The following is an 18,462-nucleotide window of genomic DNA, read 5'->3' as shown; positions in this document are numbered from 1 at the left end:
AGATTCTCTGCTCCCCCTGGGCCAATGCAGAACTGTTTTGTGGCAATTTTTGCCTCAATCCTCTTTCAGTTTAGCTTTAATGGTCTGCTGGAATAGTAGCAATGAAAGATGAAGCCGAAAGCACAAATTTCACTGTTTTGCTGCCAAAATAAAGAATTGTTCCCAGGTTCCTTCCAAAGCTCTGTGAAATAACAGCTTTTTCAACCTCCTTGGACTGAGTGTTTTCACTGAACGCTTGGATGCCAAGCTCTAAACATATCTAGGAGCCCCCTCTAACCCCCATCTGATGGCAGGTGCACAGAAAATTCCATGTAGCATCCTGTCGTATCTGACTGCTGCAGGTAATAAAGGTCTGCTTTCTCTGTGCCATTGCTTAAAAGGGCAGGGAACAGGTCACTGCTGAAAAAAATGTTTCTATTGGTACACCATCAGCAAAAGGAGGGATAAGGAGAATATCCATCCTTTATTGCATGTGGGGGAAACATAGTGACAAAGGATGAGGTTACTTCATCAAGAAGTTCCCCTGAAGAGCTGAAATTACATATGTTGTCATGACATCTGAGCAACAGAGTCTGATTTAATGCACAGACGTACTTCAGTGAGTGTTACTGGTAATTGCCACTTGAAGAGCCAAGCCATTTGGACATGCAGTTAAGTATCTCGACCTACATCTTCACAAGAAACAGCTACTACCCCAGAAGGAGCTATGACTGGGGTTTTTTGGTGTATTTTACAGGAATCTTGCTAGGTAATTTTGTTCCATTACAGTTTTTCAGAGAACAGGCCCAATAAGTGGGTTGAATTACATGTTTGCTACTAGGATAATTGCAGTTCTAAGAAGTAGGCTGTATTGTCAAATGGTTTCTCCTAGGCTTAATTTCCAAAAAATGCATCTCCAGGGCTTTGTAAACTGTACTGTTATTTGCCATTGGGAACTTTCATGGGAATTGTGTGTAGGTTTCCTCTAAGATCTTTAGATGAATAATTTTGCTGCTTTTATTTTTCCAGATAATGATTACAAATGTCTTTACGTGCTCCACTGTCCAATCTCTGACTCTTAGCTTAAACATTAAGGACTTGCTGTAAACAGACATTACTGGGTAACACCTGCTTCATGTCATAGTCCCGATTTCTTTTTGGAAGGACTGCGTCCAGGCTTTGGTAAAATTACAAGCACTCCAGATGTGTATTCTGCTGTCAGCTGGCCTAGTGAAATCATTGTTTATTGACAGGTTCCCAAGAGTCAGACAGTTCTCAGTCTGCCAAGAAAGACATGCTGGCTGCACTGAAGTCCAGGCAAGAAGCTTTGGAAGAGACATTGCGCCAACGTTTGGAAGAGCTAAAGAAACTGTGCCTGCGGGAAGCGGTAGGCAGTGGACATTTTATAACCTGTAACACTTTGTTTCTGGCTTTGTTACAGCATCCTTGTTGTTTGGAGGTGGGGTGGGGTCAGGAGATAAGATTCCTTCCACAGTCACCTCTTCCAAAATCCATTGTACAACGGCTTCAGGGAGATCCAGCTGTTTCAACTCCCGATTGCAATGTCCAGGACTTTTTTCCCCCAGAGAAGGGGACCCCAGTCAGCTAGGAGGCTGACCCTCCAGGGGCTAGGAGGGTGCTCAGCATGCCTGTCTGCTGTTTGAAATTGTGAATAAGTTGCATTCAGCAGGCTTCTTATTAACTTTGATGAGACTATTATGCTGCCTAAATGGCATAGGAAGACTGTTGTATGTGCTGGTCACCACTTCTCAGATACTTTTGACTCCATTAGCAAAAAACCCAGAGGCTGGCACACTTTCTTCTTGGAGCAGGACCGATTTTACATGCTTTTCTTCTCCAAGCATGCTCTTCCACACAGCACACAAGGTCCCATCTGCTCCATGTAGATTGCCTTTATCCAGTCGGCTCTGGCTGGAACAAATGCCAGTGTGGTGGCAGACCTTGCAAACAGGAAACACTGTGGTCATCCCAGGATATGCAGGACAGCTAAGGAGCTTGTAACTTTCCCACTCACCTGCCAGTTCATTTTGGAATACGTAGGAGGCCATTTAGTGATCAGTTTAATGTTTGGGTAAATCACAATCCTGCTGCAGCTGTTTGTGGAGATTAGCAGCAGCATACTCAGGCTATTAAGCAATCATCCCATGTTTACTAGGCCTGAGTATCTGATTTTAACAACAAATTGTGATGTGTAACACAACAGGAAGCTGGCTGCAGGCAGTGGCATAGAGATCTTCCAGTTCTTGCTTAATATTTGATGTGTATTTTAACAAAAATGGGAGAAATGGGTAACTGATTCAGGTCTCACTGCACTTTGTTTCAATTATTGTATAGTTTTTAATGCCAAAAAGAGCATGTTGGGGGAAATACTCTCAACAAAGAGTGTCAGCAGAAGTCTCTGCTGCCCCTGTTCCCATTCTTTACTCCATGGGAGCAGTCCCTTCCCACCTGAGAAGTCCTGGTTGATTTCAGCAAACAACTTGTGCTGTGAAAAAGGTCACAGGACTAGATCCAGTCTCATAAGTCCATTGAGCTGAGATCATCCACAGGAAAAAATCACAGCTCTTGAAGGGCTGACAGTCAAGGTCTGGAGGCTCTACTTGGTCCAGAGGAATTTACTACCCTAAGCTGACCCTGCCTGACTGCCGATGACTAATCCTTGCAGCAGCACCGGATGCAGGGAAAGATGTGCCTGTGCCACAGTTGCAGGAGCTCACAGCTCAGTGCCTTCCCTTTAACTCCAGCCCTGTTTTTGGTGCAGCCTCAGGCACTGCAGGAGCAACCAGGATGCCGGCAAAAACTCTCACTGGGGCGTGGAGCTGGGGATGAGGAGCAGTAACTCCTTAATGTGCTGTGCAAGGCTGGCCAGAGCCCATCTGTCAGCACGTTAAGAGCTGAAAGAAAGTGTTCGTGCTTTCCATAGGTGATTTGAGAGAGGCAATTAATGGACACTTGGAATCTGACCCTGTCCTGCAACCCTACAGCTCATCCATCAGCAGCTGGTAGTTGAAAGCTTCCTCTCAGGCTGCCCTTCGTCCTTTCTGCTTTGGCATGGGAATGGCCAAAACAGAGGAAGAAGGTGGCAGACCAGGAGATAAAAAAGAGTTAAAAGTGGGGGCATAATTAAGAAAGCATGGCCAGAACCATTCATAATGCTGGCATCAGGTTACTTTGGGCTGTCACTACTCCAGTTACTTATTAATTTAGATTATGTTTCATGATTGTGCCTTTGAATACTTTTTAGCTTGTGGAGGCATCATGGTAGCCGACATTAATTTTGTCCTGCTCTGATCTTTACAGATTTTACAGCAGATTAACTCTTTCACCACTGCCCTGCTTCATATTAATCTAGGAGTTATAAAGAAAATATCCCTGTTACCCTCAAGATAGGATACAGGAATCTCTGTCTCAGTGCAGTGGTTAGAGCCACATCTCAGTAGAAGGAACACATTTTGAAAGAAAAACTGAAATAACCCCACAGTGCTGGAGGGGCGATGCAGAATGGGACTCTGAGACATTGCAGCCATGCCTCTGGCAACAGGGGGCTGTGCATGTCGACACAGAGCTCTGCTGCAAACCCATTTTGCTGGGAATTGCTTAAAGGGAAGATTTGAAAAGGCCAGGTCCTTGTTTCTTAGTGACCTGAAAAGAGTAGAAAGAAAAAACCCCATTAGGGAGTGGGGGAGAGGCCAGGGCAGGCAGGGACTGGGCTGTGCACCCGCACTCGCATTAAGGTCAGCTGCTGTTCTTTGGGATTCAGATGATTTAGGTTACTCTGCCAGCTGGATCCTCTCAAGGCTGATGCTAAGGAACACAAAAGCCTTTTGTCCTGCATGGGGAGACCTTTGAGTACAAGGAGTTGGGGCTGTGCTGGTAGTCAGGCCCCTGCCTTTTTCTGTAGGGAGTTCAATGCCTTCAGTTCTGATATGCGTGCCTGTATTGTGTAGCCCAGGGGAAAAACCCCACAGCATTCACATCAGTAATGATGCTTGCTGCTTCCTGTGTTACACATATTCCAAAACTCTGGGGTTTGCTTCAGATTTTGAGCAAATCTTTGCAAATAACCCCATCAGTCTGACAGAGTATCAGCTAAAAATTGCTCCAAAGCTGCCCATGACATCACTGGGGCTTGGAAGGCACTCTAATACATGAAGTGTTATCAGACAGGTAATGAGGTACCAGGCACTGCTTTTAGTGGCCATTTCCACTGCATTCCTCTCAGACACATCATGAATCAGGTGGGAATGTTTTTCTGTGCAGGTCATAACCTGCATGGCTGTTACCATTGCGGCTTTCTGACTCAGCAGACCTGCATCCTGCAGGAAGGCTCTCGGGTCTGCTCACTCCTCTCAGAAGTAGCTCAGCAGATAGGAGCTCTTGGTTTGTGCTCACCCTGCAGCAGAGATGAAAGCTTGTGTGCTGCAGCCTGCTCAGCCTCAGGCCCTGATGCCCTAGGGATGGGCACCACTTACAGACCTTCCCAGGGCAGGCCACAAAGATCTGTATTCATGCACAGGTTAGAGAAAAGGTCCCCACCCTCAGTGTCAGGTTCTGAGTTTGCAGGGCTGGGTGCTCTCCTGTGTGGTTATCAGCTGGCTGAACTGGATATGTTGTTAATGAACGCCTGTTATTTTAGGGTCACACAAGAGTGATGTTGTGCTTTGCTCTGCTGCAGGATTGCCCAGAGCACTAATAGCATTTTCTGCTTACAGGAGCTCACAGGAAAGCTGCCACGAGAATACCCCCTGGATCCTGGGGAGGAGCCACCGATTGTAAGGAGAAGAATAGGAACTGCCTTTAAACTGGATGAGCAGAAAATCCTGCCTAAGGGAGAGGTGAGGCTGTGCCCTTCCCTTCCAGACCTGTGTCTCTGAGATGTCCACTGAGCATCACACAGTCAGTCCTGCGATCGTTTGTGCTTTGAATTACTGTACTTGGTCACAGTACCCATTTGGGGTTTTTCTATATCCGTCAGAATGGGGAAGCAGTGAGAGAGCTGGGGACTTTACTTCAAACTCGGAGTAAAGCTGAAATACTTGAGGTTCAGCCCTGGCATTACTGGAGGTAATAGAATTAGCCTGGGTGATCAACTGGACCATGGCAGTGCAAGTGCTCTGGTGATAAAATGCAGTGATTTGTGTGAGCAGGGAGCATATCAGGAGCTCCCCAAGCCATCTGAGCCCTGATTCTGCCTGTCTTGTTTTTGCAAACAGCCGCTTGCTTTCCACTCTAGTAGCAATCCAAATTCAGGCCCCCTCTAACCAGGGAGAAAAGCATCTCAGCCCTGCCACAGCAAGATAAAAGCATTTTGCTCCCCAGTCCTTAAACAAAAGAGCCTTCATCCCTACCTATGGGGAGCTGGAGTTACATTTTTCTAAGTTTTCCAGGGAGTGTTTGTTCCCTTCCTTGCTCCCACAATGTGCTGGGTCAGTGCCCTGAACCGTGGCTGTGAAAACAGGCCTGCAGCAGCTGTAAGGCGGGACCGGATTCACAGAACAACTATTGTCTGTGGAGGCACATTTGTCTCAAGACACTTGTGTATATTCCAGTCTTGAGTTTCCTTTTTATTTTTGTAGGAGGAGAGACTGAAGCTGGTGTGACTGTGTGGTTTGAGGCTTGGTTCAGCCAGGGAATTAACTGTTTGTCGTTTTGTTGGCATTTTCCTTCTGCTGAAAAAATAAACAGCTGGAGCTCTTTAGTTTTGTTCTCAATGGAGCCTGGGAGAGGAATTCCACTGCAGTCAAATATTCATGAACTAGCACATTTAATTAAGCTTTTCAAAGGGAAGCATGTCTTAGCTGAACTACTCCTAAAACCCCTGCAGTCTGTTGGCTGCTCAGTTATAACCTGATCTCCAGCTTCCCCAGCTCCTATTGCTACAGGGCAGCTTTTGGGGCCAGCGGGTGAGGAATCTCCTTACTCCAGTGGCAAGGTTAGGTGGGGAGAGCAGGAAGGTAAAGCAGCTCCTCCCTAGTGCAGGCACTCTGCCTTTGGCACCAGCAATCCAAACACGCTGACTCAGCTTTTCTCTACCTCTCTCTTCGCCTGTCAAATTTTAAGGCTGTGTTGAAAACCATAAATTTCTGTTCTCAAAGAATGATGTTGAGCTGTGTTTGGCTGCCAGTTTGAAAGCATTTAGGGAGGCTAGTGATGGTTTTCATGCACTTTTCAGCAAGTGCAAACACTGGAAAATCAATTTAAAGCAAAAGGTGAAATATTCCCTCAACCACGTAAATCCAGGACTGAAATTACCAACTATGACAAGGACCTGAAAAAAGGAACTTCCATCTGAAGGCAGATGATAGCTCTCATTTCCTAAGGCTTTATTTATAGGGCTCTCACTGGAGGAAAATAGACAATTATGGACAGGAGGAAAATTAATATATTTTTCCTAGGATATACTGAATGATTCAGAGCTGAATCTGTGAAGGTCTGAAATTACAGCTCACATCAAACTCACCAGACCTTTAGCAAGACCTTTGTCAGAGCAAGACTTGGAGGGAAGGGTCCTGGTTTTTTTCTTGATGATCACCTTTACCTGGCCTGTAATTCCTGACTCTGGGAAGGATTTTACCAGAAGATGATGAATCAGGTTCCAGGCCTTAAAACCCCATGGTGTTAAGTTCACTTTTAATAAGTCTGGCACTAACAGAGCTTATAAAGTCTTCAAAGCAAAAAGGGATCTGTTAAAAAGACAGAAGGTGGGTTCAGTCTTAAGTGAAGTGAGTAAAATTGTAATTATAGTTTTAAGGGAATGCTGACTCACCACTGATAGCAAAGGTATATTTTTTAAGCTAGAAGCCGAGAATAAAAACTTCAGAGAATGACTTCAGTCTGATTAAATCCCACAGCATCAGCTGTTGCACTGCTGCTGAACAAAGAGAGGATTTGAATTTGTGTAACAGGGATCTCCAGGAATACATGGCTGTCTCACCATTCACTAAAAGTAGAAAAACTTGTCATTTTTTTTTTTAATTTGCAATGTACTGGGTTCCTCTTTCTAGCAGACTAATTCCTTTGAGCTGGGGGAGGTAGCCAGATCCGTTGCAGATTAGCGAGGCCCTTTGAAATTCACAGCTTGGGGTCCTGATGCAGACTGGGAAGCTCTGTATCAGCTTATGCTTTGGCATAAATTCTCCTAAATCCCTTGAATTTGGAGGATAATCAGAAATGGATAGGTAGCTTCCAGGGTACACCTGGTTGCATTTAAAAACTCAGCTGAGACCCTACAAGACGCTGGTGGCACTGGTTCTTTCTGGCATACAGAGAGCTTGCTGTTACACCCTGCTGGCTCTGAGATCACCCTCCTGGCTGGTAACTCGAGGAGACAATCTTCTAGTGCCGTCAGTGCAGCAACCCATAATTACTTCAGCTCATACTCACTCCTGGATTTTGACAGCCATACACTGGGGAGAGTTAGCCTGTCTTTGCCCTGTTTTACCCCAAAGTGTTTGGTGGACGCTAAGCAAACCTTGGTCAAGAAGGTTAAAGCTGTAGCTTTGCATCAATACGTAGCTGTGAAATCAAATGGGGCTTGAATATGGAGATAGGAAACAGGGAGAAGGAGCAGGTGGGAGGCAGGTGTGACCCACAGATGGCTGTAAAAGGATGAATGTGCAGTAGAACACCATTGAACTTGGCCATACTGAATGTCATGAAAAGTCAAACAGCAGCGTGAGGGCTGGAACACACATGGGTGCTCCAGCCTTGTATGGATCATCCCTTCCACCAGCTGTGCTTCCAGGCACTCGTGTGAGCAGGTGAAGGTGAGATGGGTATGCTCAGGGAGGCCCTGAGGGCAGCAACATGATTGTGGTTGCTTTGCTGATGGAGAGCCTTAGTTGGAGGCCACTGGTCAGGTTCAGGAGAGCTTCCACGTAGCTGGGCTTGGGGAGTTTGGTGGTAACCAGAATCCACTTGCCTTCGCCAGGAGGCAGAGCTGGAGCGCCTGGAGAGGGAATTTGCCATTCAGTCCCAGATCACGGAGGCTGCGCGGCGCCTGGCGAGCGACCCGAATGTCAGCAAAAAGCTGAAGAAGCAGAGGAAGACATCCTACCTGAACGCCCTGAAGAAACTGCAGGAGATCGAGAATGCCATCAACGAGTATCGCATCAAATCTGGGAAGAAGCCAACCCAGAGAGCCTCCCTGATCATAGATGGTAAGGGGGGCTTAGTGCCCACAGCGTCAGGGAGGGTCTGTGAGGGCAGGGAGCAAAATTCTTACCAAATTTCCCCTCCCTCCTCTTCCCTGTCCTGCCTGGAGGACTGCAGGGGTGCTGTCAGAGGGTGCTGTGCATTAGGGATGTGCTGAGTCACAGCAGCAAAGCTGTGTTGTGCTGTGGATGATCAGGATGTCAGCAGAGCAGGCTGTGACTCCTTTGTTCTTCACCTATGAAATCGCTCTCTTGGCATCTCCTCCAGAGCAGTGCTGTACAAATGTAATTAATGTTAGCAGATTGGGGTGAGCTCTCTAGCTCAAAGGCATCTGTAAAATCAAAGTGGGAGCAGTGTCATTGCTGTGTTCAAATATTTCTTTTCTTTTTCTTTTTTTTTTTTTTTACAATGTAATTCTCAGGGCACTTTATGGTTTATTGGATTGTTGATTGGTTTTTCGTGAAATCTATTAACTTTCTGCCGTGGTTCTTTCTCCCTTGAGGATTTTTCCCTTTCCCTTTGTCTTGCAGAGCTTTTCTCTGTGACTTTGTGGCAGGAACTGAGATTAGAGCTGCTGTATTTGTGATCTGGGTACCAAATTGCACCTCAGTCAGGGATAACAGACAGCCATGAGGACACAGGCTGGGGGAGGCAGCTCTAACATCTGCATGCCAAGAACCTGAGAGCTTTTCCTGCTGCTGCAGAGGATGCTCAGAAAACATTTCCTTGAATTCCACAGAACTGGTACTTAGAGTGAGCCTTTAGTTAGCAACAAGATGATCATTTTAAGAAGGTGGATCGAACCCAGAGTCTTTAAGGGCCAAGATGTGAATCTCGCTAATGGCACTGTGCCAGTGTGCATCCTCTGGGGATCTTGGCTCTCAGTCTTAATCCCCAATTAAGATTCAGTCTTAATCCCCAATTATTGAAAAGAGTTAGCAGCTCCTCTCTCAGCCTGCTACTGAGAGACCCAACCTGCAGCTCTGCCCTCCCAGAGTGAGTGTGGGCTGAGTCAGTTGTTCATAGGAATTTTGCCTTTTGCTCTGTGAGGAGGAAGGTGTGGGTGACTGCTTAAGGCTAAGACTCAGTGGTCAAAGATCATGGTGCAGTTCAGCACTCAGTCACTGCAATTCTTGGGACCATCTGACCATCTCTGTATTTTCTTCTCTTCAGAAGGAAACATTGCCAGTGAAGACAGCTCCCTTTCAGATGCCCTTGTTCTCGAGGATGGTATGTTGGCTGCTGTATGTTCTAGAGAGCAGGGAGGGATGTGTGAACTCCTGATTGACACTCCAAATAGAATTACTGCTCTGTGTAATAGTCCACTGATAGATCCCAGGAGCAAAAACGCTTGGTTTCCCCTGACTCTATCTTGTAGTCAGGCTTCAGGCCTGGAGCACTGAGTATTGCTCTGGTTATCACTCTGAATTATCTCAAAGGACAGTCCTAGAATGCCCCCTTGTTTTCCCTTACGTTTCAGTTGTTTTAATGCATCACACACTCTTGCTGGCCATTCTCTCCCAAAATGGGAATGTCAAGCCAGTGCCCTTCTGAAAGTGAGCTCTTCAGGTTGCCCCTGAACACAGCCAGGGGAATTGGGATAAGGAAGCAGGCTCTGGAGGTGTGATGGTGTCTCTTGGGGTTGTGCTGCCATTGGAGGTGTCACACAGCCATCACCTCTCTCCCTTCTCTTCACAGAGGACTCTCAGGTCACCAGCACAATCTCCCCTCTGCAGTCCCCACACAAAGGCCTCCCGCCCCGGCCGCCGCTGCACAACCGGCCACCCCCGCCGCAGTCGCTGGAAGGGCTCCGCCAGATGCATTTCCACCGCAACGACTACGACAAGTCCCCCATCAAACCCAAGATGTGGAGCGAGTCATCCCTGGATGAGCCCTATGAGAAGGTCAAGAAACGCTCCTCGCACAGCCATTCCAGGTGAGCCAGCTCTCTTGAAGCTCTATCACAGAGATACTCTCTGCTTTCAGGAGGGACAGATGGGAGCCCTTTCAAAATTTACAAAGCTGTCCCTTACTAAAAGACTTCTAAGTGTTTTGGCCAATATCCAGGTCATAAAAATAGGCTACAGCCACATGATTGCTGTTTGGTATCTCAGTGTTATTCTACAAAACATGTAGAAGGGAAGGATGGTGGATCATCTGAGGGCTTTGACAGGGCTTGGCTTTGACCTCTGTCACTGTAGAAGCACAAGCGCTGGGACACAAGCTCAGAGCAGCAGCTGACCCAACTCCCACTCATCCCCACAAGATCCCAGGCATGTGCCTGAGATCTGGAAAGATGCACGGGAGGCACTTGCCCAAATTCCTGTGGGAGAGCTGAAGCAGGGTGTTTCCTCTTCAGCAGTCACAAGCGGTTCCCCAGCACTGGGAGCTGTGCCGAGGCAGGAGGGAGCAGCTCACTGCAGAACAGCCCCATCCGGAGCCTTCCCCACTGGAATTCCCAGTCCAGCATGCCGTCAACGCCAGATCTACGGGTACGCAGTCCGCACTACGTCCACTCCACGCGGTAAGTCTTCCCAGCTCCAGTTTCACCTTGATTACCCTGAAATAAATTTTCCTTGCTTTATCCTTCCCTCAGGGTATGAATTAATTTCCAGTTCAGGAAAGGACACAAAGCATTCCTGTTCACATAAGAGGCTCATGTGCTCATGCCAGTAGAGAATCTCTCCTGAAGTGACATCATGAAATCCCTTCAGATAAATACAATTCTGCCCCTCATCCCTCCCCTGAAGTGATCAAGCTTTTCTTCTGCTGGGACCTTTCATCTCGGACTGTTTATAGGCTCTACAAGCCACTTTTAAAATGCATGTAGTGCTACTGCTAAATTCTGCAGTAAATTCCTCCATGTTGCTTCCTGTCTGATACAAAATGTTGAATAGTGCTAACTTTCCCTCATGGATAAAATGTTTGTAGGTGTGTGATGTTACAGGGAGATCAAGAGCCTGTATAAAGCAATCCAGCCGGGGACCCAGGTGGCAGTGGAATTTAGCCCAGGGTTGACAGAGGAAAGAGCTAAAGTGTGTAAAAGGGAGGTGATTTGATATATGGGCCCAAAGTTGACTGCAATTTTCAGCAGGGTTTTTACAAACTGTTCAGCTTCATTGCGCTTTTGCTTTTGTGGCAAACTCCATGGACACTGCAGAGAGCAGAGCTGAGCCAGAGCTGTGTGCTGGTCGGTATCCTGCCCTAAGGGGAAGTGCTACCATCATTTAGCTCAGAATAAATCAAGAGTCATGCAACACATCAGCCTTGGGCAGAGACAATACAAGGCATTAAAGCCCTGGGTTAAGTTTGTTACAAACTTTTGGCTTGAGGGTACCTTACAAAGGTGCAATGTCTGTTAATGCTGGAGCCAAGCTGTATGAGATATGAGTCTGGCACAGAGCTTGAGAATGGGCCTTGACTGGGTAGGGGCCATTTGGGTGTTTGAAACAACCATTGCTGAGTCTGTAGCTTATTCATGAGCTGCATGCCCTGGCCTTAGCCATCCATCACGTAGATGTGTTTCTGCTCCTTGAATGGATGGGTGGAGCTCTTCAAACAGGGTGAATAGAGACCTCCCAGACTTGGCCATGAATCAAGCCTTGTAAACTGTGATTTGGGGTGGTTGCCTGAAGGGTTGTCACCAGTAAGAGTCCTGCACGCGCTACCCATGGCTGGGCCCCAGTAACACCAAGCTGCTTGACAAGGGGTGACTTTTTCAATGGCCAGTGGAGAAATCACAACATTCAGGCCTAAGTATGGGCAGTCTGTCTGTCTCTCATCAGGTGGATTGTACCCATGCAGGACTTTCATGGGCCACTTGCAAGGGAATCACACCACCTTTGTGGCCTGTGAGGTTTTCGGATTTGCAGGGTGGCACAAGGTGAAGGTGGTAGCAAAGGGATGATGCTGATCCAAACAGCTCTGCCATGAGAGAGATCAACCATCAAAGCCAGGGCTTGAGGTTCCCAGACTTTACCCTTCAGACTGGGCTTTTCCCAGGGTGGGAACCACAGAGGAAGTGGGTTGGGCAGGGATTTATGTCCCTCATGGTGCTGTAGACTGAATGTCACCACCAAGGAACTGGAGAAGAACAGGAACACCTCAATCACCTCAAGCCCTGCAGCAGGGAAGCAGATTGCATTGCAGGGAGCAGCCCCAAGCAGTGCTCAAAGGGTTCAGGTTTCCAATGCCCTCAGATTCCTTTGCTGGCTGTGTGTACAGACAGGGATGGAGAATGACTGAACCTGTTGACTTACAGCCTGTTTTGTTTCCTGGTACCTGCAGGTCAGTAGATATCAGCCCAACCAGACTGCACAGCTTAGCTCAGCACTTTAGACACCGGAGCTCCAGTTTGGAGTCACAAGGAAAGCTCCTCGGCTCAGAAAATGAGACAGGGAGCCCTGATTTCTACACCCCAGGGACTCGTAGCAGTAATGGCTCTGACCCCATGGACGACTGCTCTTCCTGCACCAGCCATTCCAGCTCGGAGCACTACTACCCTGCTCAGATGAACCCCAACTACTCCACCCTGGCAGAGGATTCCCCGTCGAAAGCCAGAGAACGGCAGAGGCAAAGGCACAAATCAGCAGGCAACCTGGTCTCTTCCAATTCAGGGAGTATGCCCAACCTGGCTGCGAGGAACGGGACGGGACACCATCGTGTCTACCTGCACAGCCAGAGCCAACCCTCCTCCCAGTACAGGATCAAAGAATATCCCCTGTACATTGAGGGCAGCTCCACGCCCGTGGTGGTGAGGAGCCTGGAGAACGACCAGGAGGGACACTACAGCGTGAAAGCACAATTCAAAACCTCCAACTCCTACACAGCGGGGGGGATGTTCAAGGAGAACTGGCACGGGGATGAAGTGGACTCGGTCAGGCTCACCCCGTCCCGCTCCCAGATCATAAGGACTCCATCTCTGGGCAGGGAGGGCCATGAGAAAGGCTCGGGTAGGACTGCGGTGTCGGACGAGCTGCGGCTCTGGTACCAGCGGTCCACGGCTTCCCACAAGGAGCACAGCCGCCTCTCGCACACGAGCTCCACCTCCTCAGACAGCAGCTCCCAGTACAGCACATCTTCTCAAAGCACCTTTGTGGCACACAGCCGGGTCACGAGAATGCCTCAGATGTGTAAAGCAACATCAGGTAAGAGCCAGGCCCAGGCAGAGGGGCGGGAAGGATGGCAGCCTCATTCAGCCTGGATTTGTGCTAGGCATTACACCCCAGCTGGAGAGCAGTGCCAGACCACAGCACATTATCTGGCCTTCAGACACTGCTCACCAAGCCTGGAGGTGTAACACTGGGGAGAAGGCCTTGTCCAAGACATTCATCAAGTGGGAATGTTTTTCCATGGAAATCATCACTTCTCAATGATGCGCTCAAAAGACAGAGAGAGACCAAAGCCCGGTTATTGTCAGGTCTTTCATCAGAGTGCAGTTGGGTTTTGGGTGATGGCACTAGAGGCTGAAGGTGACAAAACCACAGGGACCATCACTACTCATAATCACAGCGAGGGGAGAGATGAAGCAAGCAGGGGTTCAGCACAGACTAGGAGAATGTATGTCCTCACTGAAACACCAAAAGCATGAGAAAGGTGAAGTGGGGCATGCCAGCCCCTCCACCCCCCACAAAAACGTTTGAGCAATGACATCTTTGTGCACTGCTGAGACTTGGTTTTCCCATGCAGCTCCAATAACTCTGCTGATAATACCCTGAAATTCAGAGTGCTGAAGTTTGTGCAGTGTTATGCCTCTGTGTCATGTACAGAGCTTTGCACTCCTCTGTGCTGTTAATATTAAATGGTAAAAAAACAGTCAAATTCATTACACTGAGAAGGCCACAATGTGCTTTGAACCAGACCAAGGTTAAATATTTACTGGCCATCAGTCACTGCTTGTCCAGCCAGTGTGGACAGATCAAGGACTTGCTAAAAACCTGAGCCACATGCCTCAGCATGGGAGACACCATTGCTCTGGCCTCACTTGTCACTGCCTCCCAGGCAGACCAGTGCATTGTCCAACCATGCTGGCTGCTGGCCTTCTGCCATCCCAGCATGGTGTCCAGTCCATGGTGACCACCACGCTGGCAGAAGTGGGGCCCTGCACTCGCTGCCAACTCCAGCATGGAGTCAGAGATGGTTTGACACAGGCTCCTCATGGGCCACCAACAGCTGCCCAAGAAGAGGCTGATTTATGTGTGATGCCAACACTCACAGGAGAATCAGGTGTGGACCACGACACAACTGAGTAGCTGCTAGAACCATCCCATGTCTCCCTATGAAAATCTGTCTTCCTCCCTTTGGTTAATGGGTATTATGTTCCATGCAGCAAGAGAAAATGCTTGAACACTGGAAAGCTTTTGGTTGGCCTTGGAAATGGTACCAGTTCAGGAAAATTGTGGCTTTGGGGTGAGAGCACATAAAAATCACTGTCATTCAGTCTATTCCCCCACTCAGCTGGGTCTTTAAACCTAAATGTGATACCTGTGCAGCACAAGTGTGCTCAGTAATCACAGCATGGCCTGACCAGTTGGCAGCATAGATTGGTTTTGTGTTCAGAGTCTGTTCCCAGTCACAGCTGTGGGAGGATACTGACCTCAGGAGCTGTCAGCTCCAAGAAGCAAATTAAAATTTGGTTTTCCCTTTAAGTGTCATTTGGCAGCAGCTAAAGAATTTAACAGCAGAGAGGGGTGCCAGGTAGAAGCCTCCATAATTTCAGCTGATCAGTCCTATCTGATAGGTCTATTGGGCTGCATACTGTCCTTCAAAGAGGATCAGACTCCTAGGCATGTATTAAATCCAGAGGGTCAACACTGTATGGACTTGAGGAAGAGGAAAGGTTGGTCAGGTGGATTTATTTGCTGGACCCTCACCAGGGAAATTCCCCCAAGAACCACTTCCCATTTTTAGTCCAGATTACTTCTGTCTTCGTTCAACAAAGCCAAGCATTTTTTACAAATGCACAGTGAAAGGAAGTTGTATCTTTTGAAATCTTCAGAGCTGTCTTCCTCCTTAGCACATGACCAGTGTACTTGTCCAGGCTCTCACCACTGCCAGCCCTGGCTCCTAGGGACACAAAGCATCTCCCACCAGCCCTGGAAGCAGGAGGCTGAGCCTGGCAGGCTGAGCTCCTCCAGTTCAGGACCCATGGAGTCCAGGCAGCAGCAACCAAGCTTCTGTGCTGGGAGAAGCATGGTGTGTCCCAGGCAGGATCAGGAGAGTCTGGGTGGCTGTATTCAGCTGGAGGCTGTGTTCCTGCAGAGCTGAGGCCACATCCAGCCCGTGACTTGCAGCAGTGTCAGCAGAGGCTGTGCTCCTGTGCCGCGTCCAGGCACAATCACCCAGGAACAGGGCGAGGCCTGTCCCAGGCTGTGTTTCCTCACAGCCAGACGTGTTTCTGCTGGTCTGACCAGCTGATGCTTCTGAACCACCCCTGACCTTTGCGTTCTCACCTCACCAGTCGTTTTCCTCCACCCTTGGTTGTTTTCCAGCTGCCTTACCTCACAGCCAGAGGAGTTCCACGCCGTCAAGCGAGCTCGCAGCCACGCCGCCGGGCAGTCCCCACCACATTCTCACATGGCAGACTGGGTGAGTGTCTGTGGGGACAGGTTAGAGAATCCACCTCACTCAGTGCTGCTGAGAAAAAGCGCCCCACACACAAGCACAGCTATGGGGAATGTTTCCCCAGTGCTCTATCGCCTATATCTGCACGGAGCACTTCCAGTCTCCCACCTGTGCTCTTGTGGGGGTGGAGCTCTGGTTTAGGCTGACCAAGACATGGCCGAGCCATCCACACCCAGCAGCAATGCTCCAAGCAGTGTCAGACTGACAGGGAAAGAAGCCTTGCAGGTTCCTCCTGCTTGGACAATCTCCTTCCTCCAATCTTCATATGTTGAAATAGCTGATGTTTCTTTTTCAGCAGCTATCACACTGACTGTCCACACCAAAACCTTGTGCAAAGACAAGGTTCAGTGCCTGCCATACCTGTGTGTGCAGCAACCTCATTTTTCTGCTCAGTTTTCCCCAGCAGTGTGTCTGCATGACTATTAAGTGCAACTTTTTTCAGCTACCACTAACATGAAAGTGCTTCACCAGAGTGTGAAGGGAGGCATTACACATAGGTAGCCATTACTCATGTAAATACAGTAATTGGGTTCTTTGGCACACCTTTACAAGGCAGGGAGTTCCAGGAGTAAATAAACAACCTTTTGTAAGCTCCCATGGGTATTCTCTAGCAATCTCTGTCCAGCAATTCTGTCCTGCCATGTGAAATAAAGGTCACTTCCAGATCCCATCTAACGCAGCACATCCCAGATTAGGGGATGAGATTTTGGTGAGATCAGCTAGATCTGACACTACAGTCCTCAAAATACCCTAGTCCTTTGAAAACATTTCACTGTGCAGCCACTGGAAAATCTCCTGCCCTGTAATTACCCTGGTCACCTATGACCAGGTTTGACCTCTGGTTTTACTCCAGCCCTGCTTGTGACTGCACTTTAAATAGGAGATGAGGAGAACCATAACCACAATCGCTTAGGTTTACCTGGATTTTAAATTCACACATTTGACATCCAGCCTCACATGGTCTTTGCATGTGCTTCCAGCTTTAAAACAGGAGAATGTTCTTGGTCTCATTTCAGAAAAAGTCAAGGGATAGCAAGATAGGCAAAAGGTACCTACCTTTATCATACACAGAAATTTCCACTATTAAGAGTTTGAGTCGAAACTCAAATTTTAGTCTCAGTCTCCATCCAATCCTAATTCTTCTAAATATCTTGATGATGATCAGAATCAAAACTGGTGAGCAGCCAGCTGAGACATCTGTTTGGATAATCCCAGCTTTTCTTATTTTTCCATACAAGATAAGCCCGGCACTTTGTCTCTCACAGCAAAAATACATCAAGCCAAATTCTCAGCTGGTGAAAGTGAAGTTAGCTGGACTTATAGTTTAGGCCCTGCACCAACAACCAGTGCAGAAAGAATTGGAGACAAATCAGCACTTTTTTTGTGCCTGGGCATAGCACCCAAGGTGTATGTATATAAATACAGGAGTGGATGCAGTCTGCCATTGGATGCACAACACAGATTCCCTCACTGCAGGAGCAGCTGTGCCCACCCAGCACGACTCAACAGATTGACAGTTCTCCCCAACATGTTTTTGTGTCACTAACTTTTTCTAAAGATGATTCATCAACTTGTTTCCCCACTGGATTAATAAGCTCATAACAATGTCTGTGTCACTTCTTTTCTTTAACATTTCCTCTCTCCTCTTTCCTCCTTTTTTGCTCTCCTTTGTTCAGAGAAGCAACAGACAACTCACCCACTATGGATGAGTCTCAGTCTCCAACCCACCAAAGTACTGATGAATAGAGGTATAGTAAGGGAACGTTTTGTTCTTTCCTCCTTCTGCCCCACAGTCCGAGAGCACAGTGCGAGTGCCCGGCCTCCTGCTGTCCTGCCGGAGCAGCCCTTCAGCTGTGAGCCCGCTTGGCTGCCAGCAAGGCTTCCCTCAGTGCCTGGGAGCATTCAAAGCCCTTTCTGTGCCTTTTCAGCGAGTCTCTGCCTTTGCCCTGTGAAAGGGACTTGGGGCCAGCCTGCTCTGTGTCCCTGCAGAGGCTGAATGGGCAGAGAGAGCGGGGAGGGGGGCAACAAATCTGTGGCTTGGGACAACTGAAAGCAGTGTGGGCAGAGTGCTGTGGGAACAGTCTGGGAGCAGCGTGGTGGGGACATGAGCTTGGGTAAGCTTGAAGGACCTGGCCAGAGCTCCCGGCCTCGCTCCAGCCACAGCTCCATCACCCTTTCCTCTTCCCTCCCTGCTGCAGAACTGAGGCTGTTTGCAGCAGCCGCACCAGCAGAGAGGTTTTATGGAATGAAAAGCAACCCTGGTGCTGTTCCGGTGGGAAGACAGAGGGGGAAGAGTGAAGGGAACAAAAAACCCTCAGAGTATTTCTGTTTTAATTAAACTGCCGTCGCTGTCTGACACTCTCATTTGAATCTACAACCATTCACAGCTGGCATCTGTCAAGTGTTTCAAGCCCAGCTTTCTAGAGATACCCCCATAAACCTCTGTGCTACAGCACAGAGCTGGGAAACAAAAGGCTCTTTAACATGCAAATAGCGATGCCCTTGCTCAGGTTCCTCTCAGACCCCAGTCCCAGGGAAGTCAGGTGGAAAACAGGGCAGAGGAAGCAGGAACTGTATCACATGTGAGATCAGTCCTGTGAGGTGGGGAGGGAGTGTAGGAAGGAGTAGGAATCCCTCAGTAAACAGAAAAAATGTGCATCTCCTGCTTTTGGCCTCAAAACAATC

The 18,462-nt window shown here is 48.3% G+C and overlaps 1 protein-coding gene across 9 annotated transcripts in view; it reads left to right on the top strand.

Annotated features, from left to right (window-relative positions):
• FRMD4A (FERM domain containing 4A) overlaps positions 1–18,462 on the top strand; it is a 359,217-nt gene that overhangs the window by 336,209 nt on the left and 4,546 nt on the right. For 7 of the 9 annotated variants that reach the window (XM_039570496.1, XM_039570495.1, XM_039570497.1 and 4 more), the window contains 8 exons: positions 1,233–1,366; positions 4,713–4,835; positions 7,931–8,159; positions 9,328–9,384; positions 9,853–10,090; positions 10,514–10,678; positions 12,442–13,301; positions 15,645–15,741. In XM_039570496.1, the coding sequence (XP_039426430.1) occupies positions 1,233–1,366; positions 4,713–4,835; positions 7,931–8,159; positions 9,328–9,384; positions 9,853–10,090; positions 10,514–10,678; positions 12,442–13,301; positions 15,645–15,741 (1,903 nt within the window). Of the gene's footprint in view, positions 1–1,232; positions 1,367–4,712; positions 4,836–7,930; positions 8,160–9,327; positions 9,385–9,852; positions 10,091–10,513; positions 10,679–12,441; positions 13,302–15,644; positions 15,742–17,453; positions 17,526–18,462 lie in introns of all 9 variants that reach the window. The other 2 variants (XM_039570494.1, XM_039570491.1) reach the window with 1 other exon arrangement.

This window comes from Corvus cornix, chromosome 1A (assembly GCF_000738735.6).
Source record: "Corvus cornix cornix isolate S_Up_H32 chromosome 1A, ASM73873v5, whole genome shotgun sequence".
NCBI classification, from domain to species: Eukaryota; Metazoa; Chordata; class Aves; order Passeriformes; family Corvidae; genus Corvus; species Corvus cornix.
Note: the sequence above shows the minus strand (reverse complement) of the source record. Positions and strands in the feature narration are given on the sequence as shown.